Source organism: Bipolaris maydis (genome assembly GCF_028858645.1).
Source record: "Bipolaris maydis strain C4 unplaced genomic scaffold PSV08scaffold_3, whole genome shotgun sequence".
In the NCBI taxonomy this organism is placed as follows: Eukaryota; Fungi; Ascomycota; class Dothideomycetes; order Pleosporales; family Pleosporaceae; genus Bipolaris; species Bipolaris maydis.
Window position 1 is genome coordinate 1,877,222 of NW_027093859.1, and position 16,256 is coordinate 1,893,477.

Consider the following 16,256-nt stretch of genomic DNA (forward strand, 5'->3'; position numbering starts at 1 on the left):
TCTCGAGGTTGAACAGATATGCAGTTGGGTACAACAATGGTCAGGCTACCGTTGAATGTGGAGGATCCGACAGCGATGTCGACAGCAGAAGTAGAAAGCATATCCAGATTGATAGCTCTTTGGGCTTATTTTTAATGTTGTGGTAATACTCTGTGACCTATGACCTCTTGCGTCATGACTTTTGCCAGATATACGTGACTATCGATTTGTCATTTACAAATTGCAACTATCATTACGAGGCTCCCGATACGATTCTAGCTAATTTTTTGTTAAACTTAAATAACCAGTATAGCTATACCAAGGTCACTGTAATCTGCATTGGTTATCAAAGCCGCACAAAAAGAGACTTACCGGTTACACTAGTAGGAATGCCAAGGTAAGCAGCTGTCACGTTTTCTTAGACGTGGCAACAGATCTAGCTGCAGTCTTTTGGTTAAAACAGCTTCAAGAGACTTGCCTATCAGTACTATTTTTGCAGGTTTTAGGTGATTTCTTCGGCTACTAATTAGAATTTAGCGGGATGGTGAGTAAATTAATAAACGCACATGGTTGGAGGAAGCCGGATTGAGTTGAATCTTTATATTTTGATACAATTCTGAACTTCTAAAAGTCTTATGGCTTCTCCTCCTCTTCCTCCTCCACAACCACCACCGCCACCACTACTACTACTATATTGTGGCCAATCTATGCTGCAGATAATAGCGTAGTTGATCTATCGCGCTACGTAGTATTACGTTTAACTTTGCGCGTATCTTGTATGAGTCTAACCACCGATTCGTGCCCGTTATGAGCTGCCCACAACAGCGGTGTCCATCCCTGCTTATCCCTCGTATTAGGATCAACTTTGCCTGTGTCTAGCAGCTGCTTAACTATTCCTTCATATCCCTTATGTGCCGCCCACAATAACGGTGTCCACCCCTCTCTATCCCTCGAGTCAGCGTCAACTTTGCCTGTATCTAGCAGTTGCTTGACTACTCCTTCACTTCCGCCGCATACTGCCCACAATAGCGGTGTCCATCCGTGCCTATCCCTCGTATCAGCATTAACATTTCCTGTGTTAAGAAGTTGCGTGACTACTCCTTCATATCCCTTGTATGCTGCCCACAATAACGGTGTCCATCCCTGCCTATCCCTCGAATCAGCTTCAACTTTGCCTGTGTCTAGCAGCTGCTTGACTACTCCTTCACGCCCGCCGCATACTGCCCACAACAGCGGTGTCCATCCCTGCTTATCCCTCGTATTAGGATCAACTTTGCCTGTTTCCAACAGCTGCTTAGCTATTACGTCATCTCTGTTTCTTATCGCATGCAGTAGCGGAGTTAATCCAATCTTGTCCTTAGTATCGAGATCAACTATGCCTGTGTCTAGGAGCTGCTTTACCACCCCTTTATGCCCTTTTCGTACCGCATATAGTAGTGGAGTAAATCCATTTTTGTCCTTAGTATCAGGGTCAACTTTCCCTGTGTCTAGCAGTAGCTTGATTATCATTTCGTGTCCTTCTTCGGCCGCCTGCGACAGTGCTGTTCGTCCGTGGGTGTCTTGTATATCAGGGTGTACAAGCTTACGTTGTAGGACAATTTCAACAAAAGTAGTCGCTCCATCGCTGGCGAATTTCACGAAGTGATCTCTCAAGCAAGTGGTTGGCGTTGAAAATGTTCCTCCTTCAAGAAGAATTTTTACGATATCTGAGTTATCGTTCTCAACTGCTAGACTCAAAGCTGTATCACTGACGTAGTCTTCTGTCTCCACTGACGATGGCGCTCTCGAAAGCAACATCCTGAGGACCTCTTTGTGGCCGTATTGTGCTGCGATCGAAAGAGGACATTGCCCAGCAAAATTCTGCAAGGCCGCCGGTGCACCATGGTGCAAAAGCCTCTCGACCACGTCAGTAAGTCCGCTCCTAGAAGCTAATGCCAATGCATCAGTATCGTAGTTGCCATCAGCCGCGTTCTTATCGTTATATTTTGGATATTCTTCTTCAGGATAAGCATTTAACTCTGAAGATCTAGCTGTGTTAGCCCCAGCGCTGAGCAGCTGAAAGATCATGTCTTTCAAAACAACATCACACAAACGCAACTTGTCTTTGAGTGCGAAGAACACGGCGCCATCAAGCTTCAGTTTCTTTTCAATCAGTATCGAGAGAAGTTCCGTGTTTCTGCTGCTGATAGCATGAGCCACTAGTGCGGACTCTCGTCCTAAGTAATTGAGATTGGCACCTGTTTCTATGAGTTTGACGATGACCGCAGTCATATCATACTCTAGGGCAAGATCGAGTGCTGTTTCACTGACGTTGTTCTCTGAGTTGATGACGGTAGCGCATGCCACTGGAGTAGACGTGACATCGCACTCCGCGTCGGCATCAGGCTGTCCATGTTGGCCTCTGCAGTCGACTACTCGATCTAGCAGCACTAAAGCGATGTCCTGGTGGCCCTCTGTGATGGCGAGCATCAATGGTGTATTTCCGTCAGCGTCTCTGCCTTCAAATTCTTTGAAACCTGACTCTAGCAGTATATCGACCGCACTCATAGATCCAAAGGCTACGGAGACATGCAAAGCCGTTGCTTGAATGAATGGCCATTCGCGAGGCTTGTACCGGCTATTTGGGTCGAGAGTTCTCCACAGAGTGGCAAGCTTGCGCATAATCTCAGAGTTTGGCGTCCATTGCATTACAGAAAGCAAGTCAGATTGAAGGATTCCTTCTTGTTCAACTTTCTTGATGTGCGTAAACAGGAACCGTATGGCGTATGGCGCTAATGGGTACTTCGATGAAATTGTACCTCTTGGAAGAGTAGCATCCTCCAGTACATCTTCCAAAATCATGTACCGAAGACAAGACCTTGATATCTGTAGTTGACTAGATCCTATCAAAGAATGTGCTGCGGGTAAATGATTGCCAAAGAGACTAGCAAACTTTTCTGTTAGGAAATCGGCGACCGATTGATGGATAAGTTGAGCCTCGCGGTCTGAGTCTGGTCCATTGAGTTCATATTGCTCCCATAATTCGCGGCTTTGGAAGCAGATTAGACCTCTAGAAATGTGCTTGACGTATCTCTCGAACTCGACCAAAGTGTCGGACCAACCCTCGTGGGTTCGAAGATCACGAACAGTCCTATAACTCATGTCTTTGTCGGCAGCAAGCGCATCCCGAAGCTCTTGGGCAGACAGGGGTCTTTCGGCGAAGAGTACCCACTGAAATATCTTTGCCATTTGATGCTGACTCGCTGCTGGAACTCCATTGAGAATCGTTTCGTACATTTTGCTCAGTGTTTTTGGGCAGGTGGCGATTTCTTCGAGAAGCTTCTCTGCTTTAGTGCCAGTCAAAGTTTTGTCAATTATTCCTCTGGTCACAAGGAACACCCATTGGAATCCACCATTGGATTTGGATAGAATTTCAGCCTGGATCTGCTCACGCTTTGTCTCTGGCGTGATGTCTTTCAATCGCTCCCGGACGTACCATCGTATATCCTGGCCATTCATCTTCTCCACTTGTACTGAGGGTATGGTATCAAGCGCAAGGATCGGGTAGTGCCTTGAAGAAATACATACTTTGAATTGCGCATTCTTACTTTTTGTCCGGTAGGTCACGTCTTTGAAGTATGCCAATAAACTCTTTGCGGGGTCTTCCCCACATTCGTCAAGTGCATCGATAAAGATGACAACACGCTGACGGCGAGTAGCCTCTGATAGTGTATTAGAAAAAGCCTCTTGGAGTTCGTTCTCGGTCCATTCCCATGCGTGTCTGCCGTATCGTTTCTCGTTCTCTGTACACTTAGCAGCTAGCCGAGTTAGATTTTCTGGAAAATGTTCGAGCATTGAGCTTAACAGCGCGCGGAATAACCCCAACGATGTCTTCTGCAAGGGCTTCCCTTGGCCATGGAAGAAGAAAGAAACAACAAGGTTGTCAGGACTGCGCTCACGCATTCGCTTAACGCAATGTTTCATAAGCACAGACTTGCCCGCGCCAGGATCTCCCTTGATCCAAAAGAGTCCCGAGTCACTTTCCATCCAGGTTTGGTACCCTGGATGTTCAAAAAGCCATTCGCAGGTATCGACGGCGGTATGAATGTCATGGAACCGATGTTCTTGCTCCGGAAAAGAGAGTGATCTAAGGCAATCTGAACCAAGTCAGTGATCCGTGAGGTTGCTGATCGAGCTTTGCCTACCGTGTTGCTGAGGTGAGAGTTGTGTCGACGCTATAACATTGTTAGCATGCTCGCATTCTACAAGCAACGGGCTTAGCAACACTTCTTACTCTTATCTGTTCGCTCTCTTTGTGATTTGCTTGGTAAAGCGGATTCCTGCTGGCTTCGGTTGTTAGCAGAGCACTATAATTAGAAGAGACAAGATAATAAGGTGTACTAACTCTACAGTGTCAATCCCCAAGTCTTCTATCCCCTCAATCTTCCTACGTTTGGCAATAGGACTACGAGGGCGTTCAGAGTTGTGTTCTTTAAGCGCATAGACATTAGCACCGTCCAGCTATCGAGTAGATTCAGAACAAAATACTACTAACTTGTGAATTGTGTAGCCTCTTCTGCTGTGCGCAACTCGGCCACCTCTGCTGGCGGTATCACTAACAGCACTTCCTTGGCGTATGCAGCGGCGACGGCAGCGGCATACGGCTGCCACCGCTTATTCTTGTGCGAGTCCGCATAGTCGCATATACCGCGGACTACTAGACACGGGAAGCTGTTCATCAGCCCTGCCGCCTCCATCTCAAAGCATAACACCCCACCAAGCTCCTTGCTAACCTCGTCTCTCTCTATAGCGCTCCGCATCACCTGGTTGCCAGAAGCGATAGTCCCATAGTGTACCACGATTTCGTTCGTACTCTGACGAGTATGTCTAATGATTTGCCTGTTAGGGTCGCACCCGTCGCACGTCTGCCCTGCTTCATGATCGTCTGCTTCATGATCGTACGCTGCTTCGAATAGCACGTCGGGCCCGGCCTTGTTCCGCTGAAACCGAGCATTGCTCTCTAGTTTAGCAACGTACTCAGATAGTTTGCTTTTGCCGCGCAGCTCGTTCGACTGTACTTTGGCAATAGCTGCCAACAGTATCTTTGGCGGCGCATTTAGCGACCCTGTACGCTCGAAGCCGCTTGGTGTCTTTTTGCCCATGTCATACTGTACCACTCCAGCAAACGTCCCATGAGGCTGGCTAGCCACTACGTCCCCTAGCCGGACATCTTCTGCATTCGGGACGCCGCCGCCAATGCCCACCATCAGTCCAAACCGGATCTTCTTGAACGTCGCTCGCATCTGCATTGCCACCGCAGCCGCTGGGTTGTTGCCAATCTGACCGGCAGGCAGACACACAATAACGACATTGTGGCCACCAATCGAGCCTAACGCATATAGGTTCTCGTCGTTATCGGACGCGTCGGGCTTGAGGTCGGGGTGCTCTTCGTCGAGCATCTCCTGCGCAGCCGCCAGTTCAATGGGCAGCGCGCACACCCATCCTACTGTATAGTCTTCTCGACGTAGCTGGCGCGGCATATGCAAGCATCAGGGGAGGGAGAAACATAAGAAAATTTGTGACGAGGAACAAGAGAGGAAGTTTCAAGGTGTGAGATGGTGTTGGGCAACCTAACAGTCATGCTTGTTGCCGCTCAGCCGAGTTCTACTCAGCCTCGTTGCCTGCCCTAAGTATAGCCGCCCACCTGCTGCCAGCTGCCACACCATGCATGCCATGCACGCCATGCGAGAGGTTAACTATTCAGCTCTGCACACGGTCGCAAGCGCTGATCCAAGGCCCCAGCAACTAGTCTACCAGCAGATCCCGGTCTGGTACAGCGGGCGCCAGCGGGCCGTCAATTGGTCTCACGCACTACTACTAAGCAGGCTAAGGCGCTAGGCCAGCACGTTTGGGTGATCAATTGACACTTGCAGAATGGGAATAAGACCTTCCCTAGATAAATAGACGCTGCGTTTTTCCACCAAATATCCAGGTACAGGGGAACTGACTGATTTGGACGCTCCAGGCTTTGGAACAACGATTCTCGAAACCTACGTTGAAGTTTCAGGAATTCATAATGGCGAACCAGTCACTGGATTTGGAGTGTCAGAACAATTGAATAGTCTTCAAAGCTATCTTATAGCGTAGGTTGAGATGCAGGCGCAGCTTCGCTGGAGCTTGTTAGTGCAGAAGATAGGAGGGGGTAGAAGAAATGTGATATAGTGTGGTAACGCGTAGAACTATCGAGGCACGCACTTTGCCAGTCCTCTACCGCTTTTATTTGCTATCAGTCCATAGGTTGATGTTGAATAGCTGTAGTAGTGCCATTGCGAAACGAAACTTAGAACACGTAGCACTGAGGAGTGTGTATCTATCCAGCCAGAGGACGAGTTCAGCCACTCTCCAGTACAAAATTGCTACCTAGAAGACCATGTCAGATTAATTAGGAAAGCTAGAAGGCCCGATTCCTGCCATGTGCCATTAAAAGCAGTTGTTATAATCCTAGAGGCCCAAGAGAGCCTGTGATTAACGAGCTTGCGTTAGCACTACAATCAATGTTTATATTATTAACTTTTGTTCTGTTGCATTAGTGTGCTACTACACTATTCTTGGCACCTTCTAGTGTGCTTTGATGGATTCAACGGTCCGTTCCGTAAAACGAATTCTCATCTGATTATTTGGCGATTGTATTACGCGGCTGATGTCATCTTCTTCTTGAAAATGTCGAATCGACGTGTCGTCAGGCTAGCATGAGACGCATCTCAAACATGGTAAAGTCTTGCGCGGTGCAATTCCAAAGGGGAGAATAATTCTTATTCCACATCATAGATAAACCTCTTCTGGCATAATAACCACTGGCTTTGTCGGCTAAGACGGAAGCTTTCCGCACCAGGATCCCAATGCTACGCGCGATGCTTGTTGACTCAGAGCATCACGAAAGAAAAGCATGGAAAGCCTGATTAAGAAAGTAGTGCCGCGCAGGGAACAGCTGGTTATCGAGCGCTTTTCAGCCAATTTCTGTTGTATTGGACGAGTGTGGGGTGAGCCTAGCTCGTAGGCTTATCGTGCACATCCATACGCGGCTCTGTTCTAGATAGAGCGGTGATCCAATACGAAGATCACTTGACCTACTGTCACTAGAAGCTATTTTCCTTCACGGGTGGCCCCATCTCCTATCTCCTGCGTAACTGTGTAACCGGAATTTTATTTCTTTCTGTGAATTTGAAATCACTGAATGCATGTCATGTTATTCGCATCATGTGTCAAATCAAAGATATGGTGGTCGTACACTATCCACTAGGAAACACGCAACTACAACACCTCGGCCGAACCGGTAAGCACATTGCCACACGGTTATTGGCTCCTGTGACCTATAGCGCCCTACTAGTGTCCTTCGGGGGTTGCCAATGTCGCGACTCCGAAGATAAAGTGGCTGGAATAAAGCACGTTGTCGATCTCGTCGGCCAGTCACCGTTGTATTACGCACATAATTACTTTTGGCTATCCGCACGCTTGGTAGTGGTGGATAAAGGCTATTGCAAAGCACGAGCAACAACATCTTGAGTCATACAAATGTGATTTCGTGGTCGTATAGTTAGGGTTTTGGTGCTATCATTCAAGCTTAAATTTGAATCTCGGGAGTAGTTATGCAATCATGGGCGGAAATGGGGCTCAGTTGAGTGGGGAAAGAGGGGCTATTTCGGTTAAACATCACGGGACACGTCTCCTTCCACTAAACATCTACGGAAAATGCTCTGAGATTTGCGAGTCGCGGGTTCAAGCAGATGCAAGAGACTTCATTTGATGTGATGTGCTCCAATAGTACGTGGACGCGCCCTACGAATATGCAATGCAAGTGTACACTTGCTTGGGCCCCCAGTAAAAAAAATACGCCCTACGCCCTGAAGCACCCATGTTCGGACTTAAGCGCTCAATCTCTCCGTGTCAAGCCACCGACGACGCGGGCATAGAGGTGATTGCACAACCCGACCCGTACTTGGCTACCAGTAATCTAGCCGTATTCCATCTCGTGCTTCTTAAGCAATCATGCTGCTGTTTATATGCGTACGTTTGTGCTGGCTATTCACTTTACTTATTCCCGGGCGCGGATACAAACAGTTGAAAGGGATGCACATGTTAGTGCCATCGGTTTAACTACTAGTTACTTCGGAGTGTTCTTTACCGACCTTTTCATTTTCGAAACGACGAGCGGGGCGAGATCGTCTGAGCACCGAATGATAACAACTTGACTCAAACGCAAGACCTCTTCTATTCCTCCCACATCGACACCATGTCCGAACGAGGGACATCAGAGCTCTATCGACATCCCACAAGAAGCGAAATCATCGAACAAGCAGTAGCCGAAGGCCACGATGCAGATATCCCAACCAGCCTTGGCTCAATACACCAAGTGCCAAGTCACGTTTCCGACAAAGCAACCTGGAGACACCGGACCAAAGACGAATACAAAACGGGAGAGAAAGATGTTGAAAAAGGCAACATCAATTCAATATCCAGCGGCGGCGACGACGACGAGACAGAAGCAGGCGATGACCACGACCCCAACATTGTCGATTTCGACGGCCCAGACGACCCCGAGAACCCGATGAACTGGACCGCGTTCAAGAAATGGGGCACCGTATCCCTCGTCTCTGCAATCACCTTCCTCACACCACTCGCGAGCTCGCAGTTCGCACCTGGCGTACCGGAAGTCATGCGCGAATTCCAGTCGACGAGCAGCCTCATCGCAAGCTTTATGGTGTCAGTGTACGTGCTTGGCTACGCATGTGGGCCGATGATTATCGCGCCCATGTCTGAAATGTATGGGCGGTTACCGCTATATCACAGCTGCAATTTCTTGTTTATTGTCTTTACGGTTGCGGCGGCGGTATCGACGAATATGACACAGTTTATTGTGTTTCGGTTCTTCATGGGGTGCTTTGGGGGCGCGCCCTTGGTGCTTGGGGGTGGCACGATTGCGGATTTGATTTCGAGAGAGCAGAGGGGAACGGCGATGTCGGTGTGGACTATGGGGCCTAGTAAGTTGATATGATAATTTGCTCCGTAAGGAAGTGTGGCTAATGCGTTTTGATGTAGCCCTGGGACCTTCCGTTGGTCCTGTGGTCGGTGGCTTCCTTACAGCTGCAAAAGGGTGGAGATGGAACTTTTGGTTTGTGTCTATACTGGTAAGCTTGGCATCACGATATATAGGAGTTTGGCTAAATTGACCTGCAGGGTGGCGCTTTCTTCATTATGTCACTTATTCTCATGTCAGAAACATCCGCCATCATTATCCTCCAACGCAAAGTCAAACGCCTCAAAGCCTCAACCGGCAACTCCAAACTGCGCTCCAAACTCGACACAGGGCTTACTACCCGCCAACTCTTACGCTTCTCGATTGTTCGCCCAGCTAAAATGCTGTTTCTTTCTCCAATCTGCTCTTCCATCTCCATATACATGGCGATTACGTATTCCTACCTCTACATCCTTTTCACTACCTTCTCAACCGTCTTCAAGGAGCAATACGGATGGAAGGGTGGGATAAGCGGTCTCTCGTTCATAGGTCTCGGTATCGGCTCATTCATGGGACAAATGATTTTTATCCGTTATGGCAACAGGATCGTCGATAAGCACATCAAGCGCGGCGACTTTTGCCCCGAGCACCGTCTGTACGTTATGTGCATTGGTGGCATCACCCTACCCTGCGGCTTCTTCATCTACGGCTGGAGCGTCCAGTATAAGACGCACTTCATGGTCCCCGAAGTTGCAACGAGCATGATTGGATTCGGCCTGATGCTGTTATTCATGCCCGCGACCACGTACCTGATTGATGTGTATACGGTGCACGCGGCGAGTGCCATGGCAGCAAACACCGTGCTGAGGAGTCTGGCTGCAGCGTTTATTCCACTGAGCAGTCAGACCATGTACGCAAAAATGGGGTATGGGTGGGGAAATAGCATGTTGGGGTTCATAGCGTTGTTAATGGTGCCGATGCCATTTTTGTTCCTCAAGTATGGGGAGAGGATTCGGGCGAGCAGTAAAGTCAAATTGTGAGATGAGGAAAATAAAATTGCATATGTTCGAGTTTGAAAAACCGCTAGGACCGGTCGTAAAATGCAGCCAAAGCTGTAATGATGACGATTGACACATGTATATACAGCATAGCAGGCTATAGATAGTAAGACGTCCACATGATTTAATTTACTACACAAAAAACTAGCCCTTGAATCGTAAACGTAGAATCTGTGCGCTATCTTAGACGAAACAAAAAGAATTTAGCGCCCAGTTCAAAGCAGCATGATCCAAATTGCAGCAACACGCAAAAGACAGTGTTATTTGTACACGCGTGGCTCATCTCATGAAAGATGAGAAGAAAATGCAAAAAGAAAAAAACGATGCGGAGGAGATTCGAACTCCTGCGGCCGAAGCCATATGATATCTAGTGAATTCGAGTCATACCCATTAACCACTCTGGCACCGCACCTGAATGCTGTGGTGATTGATGGAAATTTTTGTTGTCGAATAAAATATATATGAAAATAAATTTTGGGATGAAGCGAGGTGGGTGAGGTGGGGCAAAGTCACTCCGTTCCTTTCTCCACTACAGGTTGTGGAATATCGTGTCCTAACATGAAATCGCGATCTTGCATGCGAAATGAGAGCACTATCTTATTTGGCCATGAGTCTTCTAGAATCAATGCTGTAGTTGGTGATGCACGAAATAATTTTGAGAGTTTTCATTTGAAATATACATTTGTTCCTTAAATCATCAACATTCTAAAATCTATTTTAAAAAAACCCCTAAACCTAACCAAGTCCTTTTCTCACTCCAAAACTCCCGTTTATAACAAAAAGATTTCACTGCCAGAACTTTGCAATATCCTCGATCCTCAGACACTCGGCTCCTTGATGCACTCTGCTTACGGGGGCAGCTTCCTGCCTTGCCGGCTCAGAAGCTTGCATACCCCAGCGCGCAAGTTCTTCTGAACTCTCTGTCCATTCCTCTTCACTGCAGGATTGAGGTTGCGAAACAGTAGGTTCTTGAACGTGTTGCTGTTGTTGGATTCCTTGTGTTTGGCAATGCTCCGTGTACGCGTAGAGCGTGTGCCGTTGGGCGCGGCAGTGACCGATGGTATGGTCGTGTCGGTTTGTTGGTACAGCTGCGATGATTCTGGTAGCTGTCATGCTTGGTGTTGTATTTGCTGGGATCTCTGATTGTAGTTGAGATGCAAGCCTAAAAGTGTATGTATGTAATGTAGATGTGATTGCTGATGCTTTGTTGTGATGGCGGGAACCAAAGTGGCAGGTATTCACAGCTTTTATACGAATACTAAGAGGAAGAAGTCATGCAATCACGGAGCGTGGACGGGAGTTTGTGCGAGGACAAGGTGACGGTGCAGAGGACGCGACGACGCGTGGCGTTATTGCATTGCATTGGGTAAGCTAGGTTTGGTGATGGTGGTGAGATTGGGAAGTGGCGCCACCTTCGCCACGTGAGCGAGAAATAACGCTGCCAACGCAGCCAAGGACGGAATACTGCGGAATTATGAAATAAACAAATAAGCTGAAATCATGGCATACAGCGCACGACGATGGGTATCCTAAGCTCAAGGCAGCTCAAATGAGATGCAAAAAAAACAATCAAGGCAATCGGTAAAACAGATTACGGCTTCAGCAGTCACCGGCACGCGAAGACTCTGATATTGGCGGCGAGGGGGGGTGCGAGGTATCCAGATATGCCCTCTTTGCATGTGGTAGCTCATCTATTTCCGCTTCTGTGCGTGTGCGCTTGTGTAACGCATTGGCTGATTCGACGTTTATGTGCGGTAGTGTGGATTGGTTGACCTGGCCCTGTGACTGTCTTGCTTCTTTTTTCTTAACCACAGCCTTCTTCCACTGTGCCACGACGCGCACGACGGAAGCAACACGCTCGAAATGCGACATGGGAGGTGCAGACTCCATGTCTACCCATTCAATCTTCCTTAGGCCCATCAATGCCTTGTTGGCAAAGGACTTGGAGAGAGCTTTGGTCATGAACTCAATCTGCTGCTGGTTTAGCGTTGGATCTCGGAGACCAAAACGGAGGGTCAAGTAACCCCTTGGCCTGGTCCGCCAACTAGGCAAGTGCAAGGCATGAGCTTTCGCAAGCTTTAGAGGCGCCAGAAAGATATGTTGTTCGCTGTAGTGAACGCTCTTACCACGGGACCATATCTGGGACGGAGTATCCTTGCGGCGCGGGTCCATGTTGATACGCTGATACAGGCGAAATGTAGATATCGGACCCTCACCGTCTTTGTCCAGGAGCTCCTTGATAGCATCAATGAGCGCGCGAGTATACGAATTCTTGCCAGGAGCTTCGGTTGTCTGATCGATTGCACATGCGCTGAGGAGCTCGAATCGCTTATGGCCATCCTTGGAAGACTTGACAAAATTGCTTGAGTAGCAGGTGTCCAGAATGGTCAGGACATCTCCCTCGACATCTTCATGTCTGAGAAGGTCCTCTGCCTTGTTCCAAGTTGCGCGGGCGGTCGTACGGAATCCTCTGTCCTGGAGCAGAGCATTATTACGGAGACTGCCCGTGAGTTCGAGGCAGTGTTTCTGGTCGTTGAAGACGCCATGGCCGGTGTAGTATACAATCAAGAGGTTGTCTGGTCCGTCGTTTTTGCAGATGAAATCGCTAACATAGCTGTCTAGCTGGTGCTGTGGCTTCTTTACGACATTGAGTTCGACGATGTTGGTGGCGTAGTTGAATCGTTCGCGGAAGAGAGCGCCGAGTTCCCTTGCCTAGTAAAGTCAGACGGTGACGTACGCCAACACGTGTTTCCAACCCGCTCACCTCTTCGCCCGTCTTGAGCTCGTCAAGGTCATCCGCCCACTTGATGATCAACACTGCGACATGCGAGTACCCCTCCGGCAGGTCCATGTTCCGTGCAATAGCCTCAGCCCACCAGTTCTGCATCTCTGCGGCTCTCTCTTGGTATTCGGCATCTGCAGCGCTTGAGGTGCTTTCGGGCGTGCGCCCATCGCTCTGCTGAACCGGTCCATCCTGGGAGGGCTCTTCGTCAATCGATTGTATCCGTATGTCGGCATGGATGACTTTGTTTGGATATGGGTTTACGACGCGAGGAGCCGCCTCGGCTACCATTGTTTGCACGACGTGCGCGCCAGTTTCTGCGGAGAGAGCCATGAATCAAGAGGACGGCGGGGTTGCTGCAGAGAGCGAGGTTTGCAGCAACCAGCCATAATTAAGAAAGCGTTCGCAGTGGCTTTCAGCCCCCATATTGGCGGGACATGCACGACACGCGCGAGCGGGGAGATGTGGTAGATGCGAGGGTCAGCCTGCCAATCAACGCCCGGCCAATCTCCGCTTGGGGGCCGTACACGGAGCCTCCATTGTCTATTTTCGACCATCGTCTTACCATAATCATCGGTGCCGTGTGCGAACGCTGCTCATGGCAAACCGCACATGGGATTGTTGGCTTACTCAATCGAGGTGCGCCTCCAGCGCGAGCTGATAAACGGTGTTGCTCGGACAAGGCACAAACGATGCCGAAGCGGCGGCTGTGCAAGCACCCATTCTGGCCCCCATCTGTAATCATACCAGTCACAAACCTGTGCTGCCTGGGGCTGCAGCAATCGTCCTTCTGAGAGGCCAGCAATAAGGACCTGTATATTAACACCCGACTCTTCTCCTCAAGGGCATTGTCCACAAGGCTATTCTGCCTCACTTCTCGCATCTCCACAAGCCATGGCAGCAACCACCACACTCGGCACGCAGCACATGCAGCCTGCTGAAGACATTCACGCAGCTGACAATCAGCCACACGACGAGTTCCTGGCCTCTCAGCCGGAATATGAAGTTCCAGACACCAAATCCGGCGTACGCGTGGATCCCGACGCCGCAATGGTAAGCTCGGGGTTCTTCATTACACATGCAATGCCGTCTCACAATGCCTTAGGCAAGCGCGCGCTTCAAAAAAGGCGATGTCGTCCACAAGCCAGTCTTCGTCAACGGCTTGCGCAGCAAGGGCGTCTTCACAATCTACGACCGCAGGCCCAATCCCGCAGGCTATGTCGAGTACAAGCTCAAGAATGTCTACGACATGAGGGTCGAATCTGGATGGACTCGCGAGAAGGAACTGAAGCCTGGTAACTAAGCGTTGTCACCTCGCCTTGTCATGTGGCTCAGCTCACCGGTAGCTGCCAGGCAGCTGAAATCAAGGCGGGTGTAACCAATCGCGCATGAGGCGTTAGGGGCGTTGGGGGGCTGAGCTTTATTGAGGGGACAACAATCCCCGTCCAAAGTCATGTCTGATGGCTATGCAATTTCTATTCCGCCACACTTTCACGAGCCACATTTGTTCTTAATGTCTGTCTGACCATTTCTTGAATTCGCGCAAAACTTTTCATCTTCTCTCCTATTGCATCCTCGATTGCGTGAAGAGGTGCGCTCCCTTTCAGGCCCACAATGACCCCTCCTCGAACCATGACGGGCGACACCTACATCGAAAAGGCCCCCGAATCCCCAGCATCCCAAGCCAACACAGATGCGACTCTAGCTGAGGAGTTTGTTGAAACCGCCGACGACACCCACTCCACGATCCATCCGTCCGTGCGGACAGATTCGATTGATATCGAGAGTGCACAGCCTCGTATGTGTTCCTACCCGCCCATTTGGCCCCCAAAATCTGCCTGCCCCTCTTGGCTCAACGCCCCGTCTCGTCATGCAGCTATCGCATGTGAAAAACGCCCTGCCATCAGCACCCATATGCATAACGGCTCGGAAGTTCTGGACCAACTACATCGAGACGCCACACGCATTTCGTGGAAACCAAATAAACTAATATTCGGATAGAAGGGAAGGAAAAACGCCCCAAACTGCTCCAACGGATAACGGTGCCTTTTCGTTCGGCACCTGAACCGGAATATGTGACTGAAAATAGAACGCGCAAGTGTATGCATTACCCTCCCCTCAGGTCGCTCATATCTCACAATTGGCAGTGGAGGAGACGCCCAATGGATTTCCCAGACTCGCTGCATTCCAAGCAAGCGAACCAAATTTCTCCCTATACCGCTCTTTCAGCTACTTACACTCACGCGTTCTGCTTGACCTACAAGATCAAATCACTTGTCTAGAGAAGGAGCTGGACGAAATTGATTGGGAAGACCATGACGAAGATGCCGACCGTTTGAAGTCAAGAGACTATGATGTTCAACAGCCTGATGGAGAAGGGGAGCCACGTACCCGCCGAGTTATACTTCGTGAGATCCAGTCGAAGCTATTAGAATATGGTGAGTATCGACTGATGCAAATTGCAATTAGATCTTCGAGGCTGACAGTCATCTTCAGACGAGGTCCTCATCAAGGCAAGGACACTAGAGTCGTTCCAAAGACCTTCAGACCGCAACTACCGCAGCGTCCGGCGCTATTGTCACAACCAAAAGCCACTCATGGACGCTGAAATGGACTCTATCCGCACCAAGGAAGACATTGTCTCACTGCACAACGGCCGTGAATGGGCTACTTTTGACGGTGGCGTGGAGACAGTAATTGGCCAAATCGACCGCCTTCTGCAAAAGGTCTTTCGAACCGAATCTTTGCCACTCCAGGTAATTATTTTTCGCCCTTTTGCGGCAAAACCATCATACGGTGCTGACTGTTGCTGCTTAGAAATACTTTCGCACACCAGAGGCCCAGGAGAAAACAACAAACCCCTACGTGTCTTTCTACAGCAGCTCCCGCATCGACAAACTCGTCAACGTACTCATTACCGTGGTTATCTTTTGTCTCCTCGTCGTCCCCGTAGTTACCATGTACCAGCTCACCAGTACCGCTGCACATGAGCCCAGTCCTACTGACAAGAACGCTGCTGCTGCCGTGGATATAAATAAGAGGGATACCTTCAATGCTGTTGGTGTTTTAATGGTTTTCACACTGCTGTTTAGTGCGGCGATGAGTTTGCTCACCAAAGCGGCTAGGCACGAGCTGTTTGCCGCGTCTGCAGCTTATTGCGCCATCTTGGTTGTATTTATAGGGAATTTTACGGGACCTGGGAATTGATAGGCTTGTAATTTTAATGGTTAATGATAACGAGTTATGATTGATGATGGGTATGGGCGTATGGTGAATAACAGCTTGATAATAGGGAAGAGAGTTAGTCACAACATGCCTTCTGCTTCTCCTGCAGAATTGACAAATGTTCCGCTTACTCTGGATTCAATAGCGTAGTGGTCAAGAAGTTCTTTCTCTAGATATCTCACGTCACAAGCATGTACCAAGGCTGCTGACGGACCGGGAA

General features: G+C 49.2%; 6 protein-coding genes across 6 annotated transcripts; 3 read left to right on the forward strand and 3 right to left on the reverse strand.

Moving 5' to 3' along the window:
* Positions 1 to 720: 720 nt before the first annotated feature.
* On the reverse strand, positions 721 to 1,503 carry PSV08DRAFT_218130 (ankyrin repeat-containing domain protein; the record flags this gene model as incomplete). Its single annotated transcript, XM_014222032.2, has 1 exon — positions 721 to 1,503. The coding sequence occupies exon 1, from the start codon at positions 1,486 to 1,488 to the stop codon at positions 721 to 723; it is 768 nt and encodes a 255-aa protein (XP_014077507.1). The 5' UTR covers positions 1,489 to 1,503.
* A 511-nt stretch (positions 1,504 to 2,014) lies between these two features.
* Positions 2,015 to 5,541, reverse strand: PSV08DRAFT_408075 (uncharacterized protein; the record flags this gene model as incomplete). Its single annotated transcript, XM_014222033.2, has 6 exons — positions 4,514 to 5,541; positions 4,364 to 4,448; positions 4,253 to 4,305; positions 4,164 to 4,193; positions 2,217 to 4,115; positions 2,015 to 2,034 (listed from the first exon to the last, which is right to left on the reverse strand). Exons 1-6 carry the CDS (start codon positions 5,496 to 5,498, stop codon positions 2,015 to 2,017), a joined length of 3,072 nt encoding a protein of 1,023 aa, XP_014077508.1. The 5' UTR covers positions 5,499 to 5,541.
* A 2,571-nt stretch (positions 5,542 to 8,112) lies between these two features.
* Positions 8,113 to 10,011, forward strand: PSV08DRAFT_408076 (major facilitator superfamily domain-containing protein; the record flags this gene model as incomplete). Its single annotated transcript, XM_014222034.1, has 3 exons — positions 8,113 to 8,996; positions 9,055 to 9,143; positions 9,193 to 10,011. Exons 1-3 carry the CDS (start codon positions 8,249 to 8,251, stop codon positions 10,009 to 10,011), a joined length of 1,656 nt encoding a protein of 551 aa, XP_014077509.1. The 5' UTR covers positions 8,113 to 8,248.
* Positions 10,012 to 11,349: 1,338 nt separating this feature from the next.
* On the reverse strand, positions 11,350 to 13,171 carry PSV08DRAFT_197405 (uncharacterized protein). Its single transcript, XM_014222036.2, has 2 exons — positions 12,794 to 13,171; positions 11,350 to 12,741 (listed from the first exon to the last, which is right to left on the reverse strand). Exons 1-2 carry the CDS (start codon positions 13,142 to 13,144, stop codon positions 11,629 to 11,631), a joined length of 1,464 nt encoding a protein of 487 aa, XP_014077511.1. The 5' UTR covers positions 13,145 to 13,171; the 3' UTR covers positions 11,350 to 11,628.
* A 528-nt stretch (positions 13,172 to 13,699) lies between these two features.
* Positions 13,700 to 14,374, forward strand: PSV08DRAFT_276746 (uncharacterized protein). The gene is made up of 2 exons (XM_014222037.2): positions 13,700 to 13,864; positions 13,917 to 14,374. Exons 1-2 carry the CDS (start codon positions 13,706 to 13,708, stop codon positions 14,112 to 14,114), a joined length of 357 nt encoding a protein of 118 aa, XP_014077512.2. The 5' UTR covers positions 13,700 to 13,705; the 3' UTR covers positions 14,115 to 14,374.
* PSV08DRAFT_276753 (uncharacterized protein) lies at positions 14,333 to 16,061 on the forward strand. Its single transcript, XM_014222038.2, has 5 exons — positions 14,333 to 14,609; positions 14,813 to 14,911; positions 14,959 to 15,249; positions 15,308 to 15,567; positions 15,629 to 16,061. The coding sequence occupies exons 1-5, from the start codon at positions 14,426 to 14,428 to the stop codon at positions 16,016 to 16,018; spliced, it is 1,224 nt and encodes a 407-aa protein (XP_014077513.2). The 5' UTR covers positions 14,333 to 14,425; the 3' UTR covers positions 16,019 to 16,061.
* Positions 16,062 to 16,256: the final 195 nt, after the last annotated feature.